The sequence below is a fragment of the Pelophylax lessonae genome, assembly GCF_965119305.1.
Source record: "Pelophylax lessonae genome assembly, chromosome: 1".
NCBI classification, from domain to species: Eukaryota; Metazoa; Chordata; class Amphibia; order Anura; family Ranidae; genus Pelophylax; species Pelophylax lessonae.
In genome coordinates this window covers 381,827,378-381,843,659 of record NC_138768.1, presented here as the reverse complement: position 1 = coordinate 381,843,659, position 16,282 = coordinate 381,827,378, and the positions used below count along the sequence as shown (strand labels likewise).

Genomic DNA, 16,282 nt, shown 5'->3' with positions numbered 1-16,282 from the left:
TTCACTGTACTCCAATGGCTTCCACAGTCACCAGATCTCAATCCAATAGAGCACCTTTGGGATGTGGTGGAATGGGGGATTTGCATCATGGATGTGCAGCCGACAAATCTGCAGCAACTGTGTGATGCTATCATGCCAACATAAACTAAAATCTCTGAGTTGCTGAATCTATGCCATGAAGAATTAAGGCAGTTCTGAAGGCAAAAATGGGTCCAGCCTGGTACTAGCAAGGCGTACCCAATAAAGTGGCAGGTAAGTGTAAATCTTTCTTACACAGGTTAGTTAGTATAGGTGGGGGGGCATTTTTAGGACTAATTAGACCAGGGCTCGACAAACCCCAGGTGCCAGGTCACAACTGTGACCAGAAGTTTCGACCTGGCGCCTGGGCTGCCGCCCTAATGCTGCATGCCCCGTGCACACCCTGTTCACTATGTACTGTATCCCGGGCTATGCTTGCCCATCTGCGGGCCTGGAACAGGCATAGCGGGTGCCTCTGGGTAGAGAAGTGAGGGAGGGAGAAGAGCGGACACACGTCTGCTCTCCTCCCCTTCAAGTTGTTGACCCGGAAGTGAGGTGTGACGTAATTTCCGGGTCCCGGATGACAGTTTCCCCGGCCATCAAGGCTGGGAAAGAATGTAATGCAGTGCGATGTGCATTGCATTACATTCAGTGGAGAACAGGGGAGACATGCAGGGTCTTAAAGACCCTGGATGTCTCATTAAAAAGAACCCGGCACCAAAAAAAAGAAAAACCATCAAATTGGAAACTATAAAAAAAAGTAAAAAATAATAAATTAATTTTAATTGTAAAAAATTCAAGTTACACCTAGGCATACAATCCCTCCCAATATATACACACACGTACAAACCACGTACGCCTGAAAACTTAGATTGTAATACACGTTAAATAACGCCAGGATGAGACCAATAATTATACCACCAGACCTCCTTCGTAACGCTAAACTGATGACCTATAGGGGGCTTTTAAAGTATCGCCTATGGAAAATAAAGGATACTGACATGTTTAAGTTTGACATGTTGGGTATCTATTTACTTGGTGTCACTCTTTTACTCTAAAATTAGCTATTAATGTGTTTTGTTTACTGAAATAACAGTAATATAGTGTGACAAAAAAACAAAAATTTAACTACCGCTATTTTATTCTCTAGAATCAGAATCATGCAGATGCCTTGTGGATGAAGTAAGCTGCCGGAGTGACAAGCATGACACCGGAAGCACTATCTCAACTCCATGTAAAAGGGCGGAAGTGACGGCACGGACTTCCTCCTATCTCAGTTGATGCCCGATTAGGGAGGAAACGCGTCAGAGAGGAGGCGCCGCGTCGTCACAAGTATCTCCGCGGTCTGCACTGCAGGCAGCCGCGGATCATTGGAACCCACTGAGAGTCATTTGCGGTGATCTTGTAAGTGTACCCTCTTTTATTTAATAAAGTGTTTGGGGATAATGCACTATTGGCCTCTTTTCTGTCTTTATATTTTCATATACTGAGAGTAAGAATAGTCTGAGTGTCGGTTCACACTATGGCGATCCGACTTAGGGGGCGGCCTGTGAAGTCGCGGCGTGACTTGCACGGACTTCATAAAATTAATGTCTATGCAAGTCGCTCCAGGTCGCCCCAAAGTAGTACAGGACCCTTTTTCTAAGTCGGAGCGACTTGTGTCGCTCCTATTAGAACCGTTCCTGTACCACGCAATGGACCGCGACGGTGCACGACTTGTCAGGCTGACCAAGTCGCCTGACAAGTCGTACTAGTGTGAACCGGTACTTAGACCATCAGAGACCACCAACTCATCCTAGAGGCACTAGGAGGAGAGGAAGGAGAATATCCCAGCAAGGGAATATACACAGGCCCAAGATTTTTGACCTTCTGGTAAGAGGCTCACCCACCTCCTTCTTAGGAGGTGTGGGAAGATATCTACATACTCCCCTCCCCCACAAGAGGTTTCCACTTTGGATGTGGCTGTCTTCACGCCTTTTTACATTCTATTGCTGGTAAGAAGCAAACCTTCACAGGTGGTGGGACATCAGACAAGTAGAGTGGTCTTCTGGCTGTCACCTGAAGCACTTTCTGTTGATCTACTCACCTGTATCATTTGGAATTGCACGGACACTTTAGTCACTTTATCCCTTTTGGACTGTACAGTATATGATTTCACTTGGAATCTTTTCACCATTGTTTTATTTTGTACTACACTGTTTAGTGATTTTCTAGATCATTTATATATTCATCTGTTCACTACATGTTTATCGTTAATCTATGGTTTTTGACTTTAACACACATTTGTGTTTTCACTTGATATGTTTAGCGCACCTGATTTTACATTTATTAGTAATATACCATAGTTTGTAGACGCTATAACTTTTGCGCAAACCTGTATCAATATACAAGTATTGGGATTTTTTACCAAAAGTATGTAGCAGAATACATTTGGCCTAAATTGATGAAGAAATTAGTTTTTATTTATTTTTTTTTTTTTTTATTGGGTATGTTTTATAGCAGAAAGTAAATGCCTGCGCAATTGTCAGTTAAATAACGCAGTGTTGTATTGCAAAAAATAGCCTGGTCATTGGGGGGTAAACCTTCCTAAGCTGTAGTGGTTAAACACATGTGAGATGGGGTGTTTTTTTAACAGCCTACAGAGCCCTTTCACACTGAGGCACTTGAAAACTGCCAATAAAACGGAGCGCTTTTGCGGCGCTTTTCAGACTTAGGTGTGTTAGCGGTGCGTTATTTTTTTTTTTTAAAGAACACGTGACCCAAAAACTGCTTCAAGAACTGTTTTGAGGTGCTTTTGAAGTGCTTTTCCAATGTGACCCCAGCGCCGATGGAGAGGGCAAGAGTAAACAAGGATGCTATTCAAGCTCCCCTTCGTTCCAATTATCAACCAGTGATGTAATTGGTTGTCAGGATACCAGTGGCTTGTCCTGCACGGTGACCAGGGTTGTAATACTGCAAAGTTAAAACCTGTGGCAATTTGTTGCAAGTTATAGGCACCCTGGTTGAAAAAGGCTGCTTTGTATCAATCTTTCCAACACAGAGGAACCCTTGAAATACATTTCCGGTGTCAGGGAACCCCTGCTAAAAATGCTGTCTGCAACTCATAATACATTAGTGCAGGCATGTCCAACCTGCGGCCCGGAACCCCAGGCAATGCTGCCCACTGCCCCTTGACAATTTTTTTTTTGCTGGGGAGGAAGGAAGTCGGGTCGGGGGCATGACCACAGTGGCTTCCAACTAACGGTAGGCAGAGGCTGCCTCGGAGGGGGGACGAGCATGTGCAATGTTTCTGACTCCTACCACCATGACAACTTCAAATCACTGAAGTGGCCATGGTAGTTAGAGTGTTCCTTTATTGTCTCTCAGAAGAAGTAAACCTCTGTATACTGATTCCATTTCATTTTATCATCCTCTAGTTGTGTTAAATTAGTGCGGGGGGTGCGCTGGTGCGGGAAGGGTGCGGCGGCATTTTATTACTTATATACCTTACCTATAGTATATATTTTATATGCGGCCCATGAAAATTTCTCTACACTCAATGTGGCCCAGAGAAGCCAAAAGGTTGGACACCCATGCATTAGTGTGATGATCAGTGGGATGAATGCTCCTCACACTTGTGGTTATTGGGAAGAATTATCCCTTACAGCAGGGGTCTCCAAACTATGGCCCTCCAGCTCAGGAACTACAATTCCCATAATGCCCGGTAATGCCTGTGAATGTCAAAGTTTTACAATGCCTCATGGGATATATAGTTCCACAACAGCTGGAGGGCCGTACTTTGAAGATCCATCAAGGATTCCCAAACTATGGCCCTCCAGTTGTTCAGGAACTACAATTCCCATCATGCCTAGTGATTTATGTGAATGTCAGAGTTTGACAATGCCTCATGGGATATGTAGTTCCACAACAGCTGGAGGGCCATAGTTTGAAGATCCTAGATAGCTAAAACGATGAATGGTGTCAGGGGAACTTCTCTGAGAGGCAGAAATTGCCCATTGCTGAAGGAACGAACCCCTAGCAACCTCTGGAAGAACCCTGGCTGGGAAACCCTGCTTTATATGATTAATTCTAACTTTCTATGTGTTAAGCAACCTCCAGTTCCTCCTGTGTGGTCCCATACTTTGTCCCAGGACCATGAGCCCCTAAAGAATGCACTAAGAATGTCTAGGTGTGCCTTTCCTCCCCCACTAATCCCCCTGCGCTTTGCTGACACTGAGGTAAGCCAGTCTATATCCAGAAGATTCCGGAATAGCAACGTATAGATAGCCATATATTTAGTGTAGATGTGGACCTCAGTAAACTGGCCGGCTCCAGTGTTTACCGGTTCTCCGTGCATTGCACACCGCCTTCTCTGAGCAGCACGTGTGCACCAAACGGGACGCCTGTCCGTCCAATTGTGCAAAGCTCAGCATTTCTCCACTATCACAGCACGCTAGCTTGTTTGCCTGCACGGGGGCTTGGCTCCACGTCACCCGGTCCTCACAAGATGATTGGCGGAGGGAGATATAGTGAGGGGGCGTGGGGATTCGCCTGTGGTACTTCAGGACAAAGTGATCCGCAGGTGTTCCTCATACAGCACAAGTTTGTATCTGGTGTCGCTCTTCCTTGTCCCGCTCTCTATACAGGCTTACAGGCTCCATAGCCGGCACCATGCAGAGCTGCTCCAAGTCCTGGTCTGTGCTGTGCAGGTCTGTAAGGCTGCAGGGCAGAACAATGGGGGGCAGTAAGAGGGCTCCGTGGAGGCAGATAGAAGGAGCTCGGAGACACAACAGTACCAGCATGGGGCCGTCTGCAGCGGCTCTAGCCTCTACCAACCAGCGCCAGATTGAGCGACTCTTCCCCCGACATGATGACTTCTCTGAGAGACACATCGGACCCGGGGATAAGGAGAAGAGGGAGATGATGGAGACACTGGGAGTGCAGGTGAGAACCGGCCTGATCCACCACACTACATCAAATGACTTACTTTTCATTCAGGATTATTGGGGAATGCAGACTCTCACTCTACTCTACACATGACATAGTGTGTACTTTGTATCACATGGGCTACACTCCTGGCACAAGAGATCATGGGAAGAAAGTCAGAGATACATGGAATGATGGAGACATCTGATAGAAGGGAAGGATGGAGACATCTGATAGAAGGGATGGATGGAGACATCTGATAGAAGGGATGGATGGAGACATCTGATAGAAGGGATGGATGGAGACATCTGATAGAAGGGATGGATGGAGACATCTGATAGAAGGGATGGATGGAGACATCTGATAGAAGGGATGGATGGAGACATCTGATAGAAGGGATGGATGGAGACATCTGATAGAAGGGATGGATGGAGACATCTGATAGAAGGGATGGATGGAGACATCTGATAGAAGGGAAGGATGGAGACATCTGATAGAAGAGATGGATGGAGACATCTGATAGAAGGGAAGGATGGAGACATCTGATAGAAGGGAAGGATGGAGAAATCTGATAGAAGGGATGGATGGAGACCTCTGATAGAAGGGAAGGATGGAGACATCTGATAGAAGGGAAGGATGGAGACATCTGATAGAAGGGAAGGATGGAGACATCTGATAGAAGGGAAGGATGGAGACATCTGATAGAAGGGAAGGATGGAGACATCTGATAGAAGGGAAGGATGGAGACATCTGATAGAAGGGAAGGATGGAGACATCTGATAGAAGGGAAGGATGGAGACATCTGATAGAAGGGATGGATGGAGACATCTGATAGAAGGGATGGATGGAGACATCTGATAGAAGGGATGGATGGAGACATCTGATAGAAGGGATGGATGGAGACATCTGATAGAAGGGAAGGATGGAGACATCTGATAGAAGGGAAGGATGGAGACCTCTGATAGAAGGGATGGATGGAGACATCTGATAGAAGGGATGGATGGAGACATCTGATAGAAGGGAAGGATGGAGACATCTGATAGAAGGGATGGATGGAGACATCTGATAGAAGGGAAGGATGGAGACATCTGATAGAAGGGATGGATGGAGACATCTGATAGAAGGGAAGGATGGAGACATCTGATAGAAGGGATGGATGGAGACATCTGATAGAAGGGAAGGATGGAGACATCTGATAGAAGGGATGGATGGAGACATCTGATAGAAGGGAAGGATGGAGACATCTGATAGAAGGGAAGGATGGAGACATCTGATAGAAGGGAAGGATGGAGACATCTGATAGAAGGGAAGGATGGAGACATCTGATAGAAGGGATGGATGGAGACCTCTGATAGAAGGGATGGATGGAGACATCTGATAGAAGGGATGGATGGAGACATCTGATAGAAGGGAAGGATGGAGACATCTGATAGAAGGGAAGGATGGAGACATCTGATAGAAGGGATGGATGGAGACATCTGATAGAAGGGATGGATGGAGACATCTGATAGAAGGGAAGGATGGAGACATCTGATAGAAGGGATGGATGGAGACCTCTGATAGAAGGGATGGATGGAGACATCTGATAGAAGGGATGGATGGAGACATCTGATAGAAGGGAAGGATGGAGACATCTGATAGAAGGGAAGGATGGAGACATCTGATAGAAGGGATGGATGGAGACATCTGATAGAAGGGAAGGATGGAGACATCTGATAGAAGGGATGGATGGAGACATCTGATAGAAGGGAAGGATGGAGACATCTGATAGAAGGGATGGATGGAGACATCTGATAGAAGGGATGGATGGAGACATCTGATAGAAGGGATGGATGGAGACATCTGATAGAAGGGAAGGATGAAGACATCTGATAGAAGGGAAGGATGGAGACATCTGATAGAAGGGAAGGATGGAGACATCTGATAGAAGGGATGGATGGAGACATCTGATAGAAGGGAAGGATGGAGACATCTGATAGAAGGGATGGATGGAGACATCTGGATGGATAGATGGAGACACCTGGATGAATGGATGGATAGATAGATGGAGACATCTGGATGAATGGATGGATAGATGGAGACATCTGGATGAATGGATGGATAGATGGAGACCTCTGGATGGATAGATGGAGACATCTGGATAGATGGAGACATCTGGATGGATAGATGGAGACACCTGGATGAATGGATGGATAGATGGAGACATCTGGATGGATGGATAGATGGAGACATCTGGATGGATGGATAGATGGAGACATCTGGATGGATGGATGGAGACATCTGGATGGATGGATGGATGGATGGAGACATCTGGATGGATGGATGGATGGAGACATATGGATGGATGGATAGATGGAGACATCTGGATGGATAGAGACAGATGGATGGAGATACCTGGATGGCTGGAGACCTCTGATAGGATGGCTTAGTGTCGGGACAAGGCCATCTAGCACTCAGGGCAAAGATGCCAAACATGGCCCCTTCCTTTGCCTTAGAATTAGGGTCAGGGCGCCCACATGCCTCCAATAAACCATTGCACCCAGGGCAGCCGCTCCTCCTGCTCACTCCTTATCTCAGCCCTGGAAAGGATAGATCAAATGGACTACTAGATGTCTGGATAGATCAAAAAGAATGGATGGATGCATGCAATAGATAAATGAATAGAATGGATGGTTAGTCTAGGATGGATAGAATGGATGTCCAAAACAAATGGATAGATGTATAGATAATTAGTTGGATGCAGTGGATAGAACAGATCAAATAATTTGATTTATAGAACGAATGGATACATGGATAGGATAGATCAAATCATTTGATTTTATAAGATGGATGGATGCATGGAGAGAACAGATCAAATAATTTGATTAGAAAAAGGATAGATGGATTGTACAGGAAGGATGGAATGGTTGCATGGATTGGATGGCTAGATTGGATGGATGGATGTATAGATTGAATATAGCAGGAGGGGTCTTCAAACTATGGCCCTCCAGTTGTTCAGGAACTACAATTCCCATCATGCCTAGTCATGTCTGTGAATGTCAGAGTTTTACAGTGCCTCCTGGGATGCATAGTTATGCAACAGCTGGAGGGTCCTAGTTTGAGGATCCCTGGAATATAGGATGGGTAAATTTGGATTGTGTGTGTGTGTGTGTAAAAAAAAAAAAAAAAAAAAAAAAAGTGTATATATTTTTATTTATTTTTTTAAAGCTACTTCTACAGGAGGTTTTGTTTTTTGTGTGTTTTTTTTCTTCTGCCTTTAGAAGCAGCTAAGTGTTATCACATTTGTCCATACATAGGCAGGGGAAACATAAACCTTTTTTTACTTATTCTGCTCCTAGTGTGCATAGATCCTTCGGGTTTCAGTTCACATTAGTTTTCTGTGTGTGTTTTTTATTTTTTCCCCTAATTGCATTTTTGATGCGTTTTGCCAAATTCCAGTACAGTTCTGTGCAGAAAACGCATAGCAGTGGACTGGCCCTCTGTGTGTAAAATCACCATCTACCATAAACCATTTTGTCTTTGCATGGAAGTGCTGTTTATCCTCTGAAACCTCTTTGTAGCCACCTCCCCTATATACATGAATTCCAGAGATGGCTGTCTTCCTGATGGTGAAAACCGTATACTGTGCTAACAAAATGTATGTTGACTTACACTTGTAGTCTCCAGCAGAAGCCGCTGTGACTAGGTGACAAGGCAGGAGCATAACTGTAAGACGGGGACAGAGTGGTGATACGTTGTTGCAGGAAGTGTCTAAACTGGGACTTTCATGGCAGGATCATCAGGTGGTAACCCCTTGGAGTCTAAGCCTTTTTCTGACATATGTTGCTTACAAGTTAAAATCAGTTATTTTAGCTAGAAAATTACTTAGAACCCCCAAACATATATAATAATTTTTTTTTTTAGCAGAGACCCTAGAGAATAAAATGGTGATCATTGCAATATTTACTGTCACACTGTATTTGTTCAGCGGTCTTTCAAATCCAATTTTTTGGGGAAGAAATGCACTTGTGAATAAAAAAATAAAAAAAAAAAAACAGTAAAGTTAGCCCAATTTTTTTATATAATGTGATAGATTATGTTACACAGAGTAAATGGATACCTAACATACCTTTAAAATTGTGGACGCTCGTGGAATGGCGACAAATTTTGGGACTTAAAAATCTCCATAGGCGATGCTTTAAAATAATGTAAGTTGCCTGTTTAGCGTTAGAGGAGGTCTTGTGCTAGAATTAATATTCTTGCTCTAAGGATCACAGAGATGCCTCACGCGTGGTTTGAACAACTTTTACATATGCGGGCGCGACTTCCGTTTGCTTTTGGGCACAAGCACGGAAGGACAGGGCGCTTTAAATTTCTTTTTTTTTTCTTAATTTTATTTTTACAATATTTGTTTTAAAAAAAAAAATATTTTTGATCATTTTTATCGCTGTCTCAAGGAATGTAAACCTCCCTTATGACAGTAATAGGCAGTGACAGGTGCTCTTTATGGGGGGATTTTGCACCTTTATGACATCACTTACAGGTTTTTACATCGGAGACCTGATCAGAGGCAAATTCGGCTTTGTTCGGGTCTTCGGCCAGCCGGCGACGTGCCTGAAAACCTGAAAATCTGTGTAGTTGGTTTTGCACAGTGCAGCCCCGATCCTCCTCTTCTGGGGTCCCTCATTGCTCCCGGCCCCTCCCTTCAGTTGAGTGCCCCCACAGCAAGCAGCTTGCTATGGGGCTATCTGAGCCGAGCAGCAGCTCCATGTGTCCATTCCACCCCACCCTGCCCCCTCTCTCTTCTGATTGGCTGTCTGACTTTGACAGCCGTGGGAGCTAATGGTGCCACTGCTGTCACAGCCAATCAGGAGGGAGAGTCCCAGATGGCTGAGGGACTCGTGGACAGAGATGGACCTCAGGCAGTATTAGAGGGGCTACTACACATAGAAGACTTTTTTATTTTATCTTAATGCATTGACAGCTTTAAGATAAAAAAAACCCTCTGCCTTTACAACTCCTTTAACTACTTAGGACCGGAAGGTTTTACCCCCTTAATGACCAGGACATTTTTTGCGATACAGCACTGCGTTAATGTAAATGACAATTGCGCGGTCATGCGACGCTGTACCCAAATAAAATTTAGGTCTTTTTTTTCCCACCACAAATAGAGCTTTCTCTTGGTGGTATTTGATCACTTCTGCAGTTTTTATTTTTTGCGCTATAACAGGAGCAACAATTCTGGAAAAAAAAAAATTACATTCCCAATAAAAAAAACAAAATAAATTAATTTAGGCCAATATGTATTCTGCTACATACTTTTGTTCAAAATCCCAATAAGTGTAAATTGATTGGTTTGTTATCGCATCTAGGGGAAAGATTTGTCATTTTTTATTTATTTTATTTATTTATTTTTTTTACTAGTAATGACGGCGATCTGCAATTTTTAGCAGGACTGTGACAGATCAAACACCTAACTGACACTTTTGAGGGGACCAGTGACATTACTAGAGTAATCGGTGCTAAAAATATGCACAGTTACTGTACTAATGACACTGGCAGGGAAGGGGTTAACACCAGGGGTGAGCAAAGGGTTAAATGTGTGCCTAGGGAGGGGGTTGTATTCACTGGATGAGCACAGAGATCTGTGTTCCTAAAATGGAGGAACACAGGATCCCTGTTTTCATCACTGACAGAACAGAGATCTGCCGTGTTTACAACGGCTGACCGGCATTCTGTCTCCATGGGGAGCAATCGCGGGTGACCGCGGAGATTGCGTCCATTGGACCCACTAATTGGCTCCCTCTCTAGCCAATTGGCGCATGTGCGCACCTGCACTATCTGCTACAGGTACGTCATTTCACGTAGCAGAGCAGACCTGCCGCTGTATAACTAGCAAGTGGTTTAGCTGGCCATACATTATACAATTTTCTTCAATTTCCTTTAGATTTACCTTCAATAAGGGCCTGTCTGATTGTATACAAATTTAGGTATTTAGATTTGACTTCATATTGTATGGTTTTAGTAAATCTCATGGAAAATTGTTTAATGTATGGCCAGCCTTCCCATGTAAAGCTTCTAAGGCTGCATTCACATGTCAGCGTATTGATCGCGGGCAGAATCGCCGCGATTCCGCCCGCGATCCAGAAATCATTGCAAATCGCGGGACGCGTGTGCGTTGCCCGTGATTTGCAATAGCACCCCAAACGTTGAGCGATGTTGCCGCGATTTCCGCCTGCCGAATCGCGGTAACATCGCGCAAAAAAAAATTGCGGGACGCATTATGCCAAAAAAAGTACAAGAGCTTCTTTGGAGCGTAATGCATCCCGCAATTTTTTTTGCGCGATTCGGCAGGCGGGATTCGCGACAACATCGCTCAGCGTTTGGGGTGCTATTGCAAATCACGGGCAACGCACAGGCGTCCCACGATTTGCAATAATTTCCGGATCAATACGCTGACATGTGAATGCAGCCTAAAAATTTGTGATCATGCACTGAAACTTCCAGCGATCAGCATGTTGTCGTCTTTTTTCTCGACTATCTGTGTTGATTGACTTGCATACTATTTCTGTTTTAATTTGTAAATGTGTTTTTAGGGTTTCACCAACCACTGAGTTGTGAAGTTGTTTTCTGTTATGCTGGTGGCCTGCATATTAATGAGGCTTTCAAAGGGGCTGTAGACACAAGAGACTCCTTTCCCCGGGTACAATGGGCTCAGACTGTGAAGGGATATTAGAGAAGCCTAAACCTCATTTATGCATGCATCTCAATGTATGCCAGGAAGTCCAATCAAACAGTCATTAATGAGACTTTATATTCAGATTTAGCTTCTGTGAAGGTTATTGTGGAGATCCTTCACATGATTAGCTCATATGGTAGTAACAATGAGCTTAATCTTACTAGAACAAATGCTGTGTGTCAGATCCCAGAATGTGGCTTAAGTTGCTTAGGAAAAGAGTCCATGGATGTCTCAGTGTTTTTCCTTTCTCTCCTATTTAGTCTATTGATGAGCTGATTGATAAGACTGTTCCTGCAAGCATCCGCCTGTCAAGACCACTGAAAATGGATGATCAAGTTTGTAAGTTTACCTTTTTAAAAAAAAAAAAAAAAAATTCAAATGTATAAAAGTAATCCAGGTTTGTTTATTGTGTTCTTGTTTTGGCAACAGCTGATGGAAATCTAGTTGCAATAAAGGCTGAGTGACCTACACAGTATAATTGCTGTAGTGGCATTCCTCTGTAGATGGTAATGACTGCTTTATGAGCATTCTTTACAAGTGTGTTCTGGCAAGTTCACATTATTATATCAATTAGCATAGCTGATTAAGAACCGTAGATAGACAGTAGGTGCAGCTCAGTAGTGCACAATCTGTGCTAGGATTCTTTCAGCCAGCTAGCACATAGACATGTACCCTCTTATTATATATATATATATATATATATATATATATATATATATATATATATATATAATATCTCAGGATTGAAAAAATATATTCCACATCAATGGTCCCAAAATCCATTGATTAAAGGAAATGGGGTTGGGACTTTAACGGACAATTTGTCTATAGTATATAGGTAAGCAGAAAAAAGACAGTATAAAATTAACGATGTTTATTCATGAGATATAAAAAGTCGACACATAAGACATAGAAAAGAAAAAAATATATAAATACAACATAGTTCACATGTCATGGTAGTAGTAGTCAGATGGGTGATTGCTTTGTTCTATGCATTTTGCGGGAATACTCCAGCTTCATCAGGAACTATAGCATTTGAGATTCACCCCTTTTACAGAGCCAAGACTACATTCAAACCAAACTTAACAAGTGCTATGACAAATACATAGTTGATTTGGACCTCAGATTGCGTCTCCCGTCAGCCTGCCTCATGAATCCCAGCCAAACAGTCCCGGACGGGCCCTAGGGTCCTGTGGGGAGATGGCTATATGGTATAGATTGGGCCAGTCTTGCATAGGTGCCACCAAAGCGGACAGTAGGTGGAGCTATGGGTCTTTTACCAGCAAAGCCGCGAGTCGGGAGGACATCTCCAACAAATGGAAGTTCAAAATAACCGAAAGGGTACAATGGATTTTTTTTTTTTTTCTGTTCACGCCTAGACTATATTTTAGGGGAAGAAGGAGCAGGTACCTATCAATACTGACAACTGAACCCCCCCCCCAAATAAAGACCTATTAGGGTGATCTGATTTTAATAGGGCCTCATTCACTCGTGTTTAGGAATGACTGATTTTCTTGTCAACAGCTGCCAGCGTGAAGTTCCATTCAAAGCAGTGAGAGGCTAACAGCTCCCACAGCCATTTGAGGCTATTTATATGTAATCAGACATTCAACGTTACCTGTGAATGATCATCCCTGGGCAAGTAACCGCTACGATTCGGATGAAGCTTCCCACCAGCGACTGTTCACAGGAAACCTTGCTGAATCTCCCACAAGAAATTCTAGTCAAACCCAAAACTCATGTACATAGTTACATAGTTGGTCAGGTTGAAAAAAGACACAAGTCCATCTGGCTCAACCATTAAAAAAAACAAAAAAACGTAAAGTAAACCCAACCATACAAACCCATATACACAATCCTATACCTGCAGTTGATCCAGAGGAAGGCAACAGAACCCCCCAGCAAAGCATGATCCAATTTGTTACAGCAAGGGGGAAAAAAATCCTTCCTGATCCTCCGAGAGGCAATCGGATATTCCCTGGACCAACTTTACCTATAAGTATTAGTAGTACCCATTTATATTATGTACACCTAGGAAAGAATCCAGGCCTTTTTTAAGGCAATCTAGTGAGCTAGCCAGAACCACTTCTGGAGGTAGTCTATTCCACATTTTCACAGCTCTTACGGTGAAGAAACCTTTCCTTATTGGGAGACTAAATCTGTTTTCCTCTAGATGCAAAGAATGCCCCCTTGTCCTCTGTGTTGACCTTAAAGTGAATAACTCAACACCAGGTTCACTATATGGACCCCTTATGTATTTATACATGTTGATCATATCCCCCTTAATCTCCTCTTCTCGAGAATAAATTCAGTTCCTCTAATCTTTTCTCTTAGCTGAGCTCCTCCATGCCTCTAAGTTTGGTTGCTCTTCGCTGCACTTTCTCCAGTTCCCCAATATTCTTTGAGAACTGGTGCCCAAAACTGAACTTCTAATTCCAGATGAGGTCTTACTAATGATCTGTACAGGGGCAAAATGATATCTCTCTCTCTGGAGTCCATGCCTCTGTTATTACAAGAAAGGACTTTGCTTGCTTTGGAAACCACAGCTTGGCATTGCATGCTATTAATCTTATGATCTACCAGAACACCCAGATCCTTCTCCGCTATGGATTTCCCCAGTTCTACTCCCCCTAGTATGTATGATGCATGCATATTCTTAGCCCCCAAGTGCATAACTTTACATTTATCAACATTAAACCTCATTTTCCCAATGAAACATTGCATTGGGGTCGGCTTGTAGATTGGAGACATCCTGTAAGGAAGTTATTCCACTGCAAAGCTTGGTGTCGTCTGCAAAGACTGAAATGCTACTTTTAATCCCAGACCCTATATCATTTATAAAGCTATTAAAAAGTAAGGGTTCCAACACTGAACCTTGGGGTACACCGCTGATAACCTTACCTTAGACCATTCAGAGTAAGAATCATTAACCACTACTCTCTGAATTCTATCTTTTAGCCAATGTTCTATCCATTTACAAACCGATCTTTCCAAGCCTATAGACTTTACCTAACACATTAGCAGTGTGTGGGGAACTGTGTCAAGCGCTTTTACCAAATCCAAGTATACTACATCCACAGCCACCCCTCTGTCCAAGGTTTTACCTACCTACCTCATAAAAAAAAAATCAGGTTTGTTTGACAACTTCTTCTGTCTTTCATGAATCCGTGCTGTCTAATTCTTAAAAAATTTAATTCCAGCAAGAACTCATCTATGTGGTCTTTTTTATTAAACTCTCCAGTATCTTCCCACTATAGAAGTTAAACTAACAGGTCTATAGTTACTTTGCAAAGACTTTGATCCCTTTTTAAGTATAGGCACCACATTGGCCCTACGCCAATCCAGTGGTACTATTCCAGTCCTTAACGAGTCCCTAAAAATTTGAAACAAAGGCTTTGAAATTAAAGCGCTCAATTATTTTAGGATGCGTGGGTGGATGCCATCTGGTCCAGGCGCTTTATCCACCCTTATTCTGTCTAAATATTTCTGGACCATATCACTTTTGAGCCATTGTGAATCATTTGGGACTGTGTCAATACCATCCTCATTATGGTCATGAGCTTCCCCCATGATCCTTTGTATACACAGAGCTGATATATACGAATAAGGGCATAATAAAGCTGCAATAAAATCCTTCATGCTTGCACATTTTTTAGTTGAGCACAAAGTTCTACCCTTAATGATTAAATGTGTCCCCTTTCCTGCAAGGTATTACATCTCATTTGAGTAGTGCTCACCTACTACAACAGTGAAGCATTTTCCAATGGCAGGGCAATTTTCGCCACTGTGAAATACTTGGCTGGCTGAATGGGGTATTACCAGGATAACCAGAGAGATTACTTTAGTTTTTGGTACTGGTCCCACATTACATCTGAAAGCACTGTTGCCTAGCAGTTAATCTTGCTCGGTAGCAAAAATGGAACATTCTGGTGCGTGCTCATTAGAAATGCAAGGTTTAGATGCTGACTTTGTAGTTTTCTCACTCCATAACAAAATGCATTGAATGTTTATTTATCATTTATAGCGTGTTTATAGCTTGTGTATGTACCGAGTACTACTGCCATTTCATAGACTTGTTTTTTAGAACAAGAGCGGTCTTGCATATGAGACAATGTATAAAAAATGAAGAGAATGTATAAAGGTTACATTAGTTCAGTTTTTTTTTTTCTTTGGTCAGAGTTAAATGTTTGGGTGTACTTACTTGCTTTTTTATGTTTTTTTTTTTTTTTTATCGGCATAATCCCTGTTAAAGAAGTGATCCAGGGTCGTTGTAAATCTGAAGTAGCTTTATAATGCTGCCTGTAGTGTGTGACAGACCTATGTGAATCACAAGGCTAGCTGAACAGCTTTTCCTGGGGTTCCCCTTTTTAACACCTTGTATTATACCTGCCTATCTTTGTTAGCTGTAATTATCATACAGTTCTATATTTTTATATATATACATTTTTTTTTTCTTTGTCTCAACCCCTCCACCCCCCACCCCCCCCCCTAGACCTATGTGAATCACAAGGCTAGCTGAACAGCTTTTCCTGGGGCTCCCCTTTTTAACACCTTGTATTATACCTGCCTATCTTTGTTAGCTGTAATTATCATACAGTTCTATATTTTTATATATATACATTTTTTTTTTTTTCTTTTTTT

The 16,282-nt window shown here is 42.8% G+C and overlaps 1 protein-coding gene across 1 annotated transcript in view; it reads left to right on the top strand.

Annotated features, from left to right (window-relative positions):
- Positions 1-4,571: 4,571 nt before the first annotated feature.
- GLDC (glycine decarboxylase) overlaps positions 4,572-16,282 on the top strand; it is a 69,892-nt gene continuing 58,181 nt past the window's right edge. The window contains exons 1-2 of the mRNA XM_082257546.1: positions 4,572-4,941; positions 11,902-11,980. Coding sequence (XP_082113672.1) covers positions 4,669-4,941; positions 11,902-11,980 — 352 coding nt within the window. The 5' untranslated portion in view covers positions 4,572-4,668. The remainder of the gene's footprint in view (positions 4,942-11,901; positions 11,981-16,282) is intronic.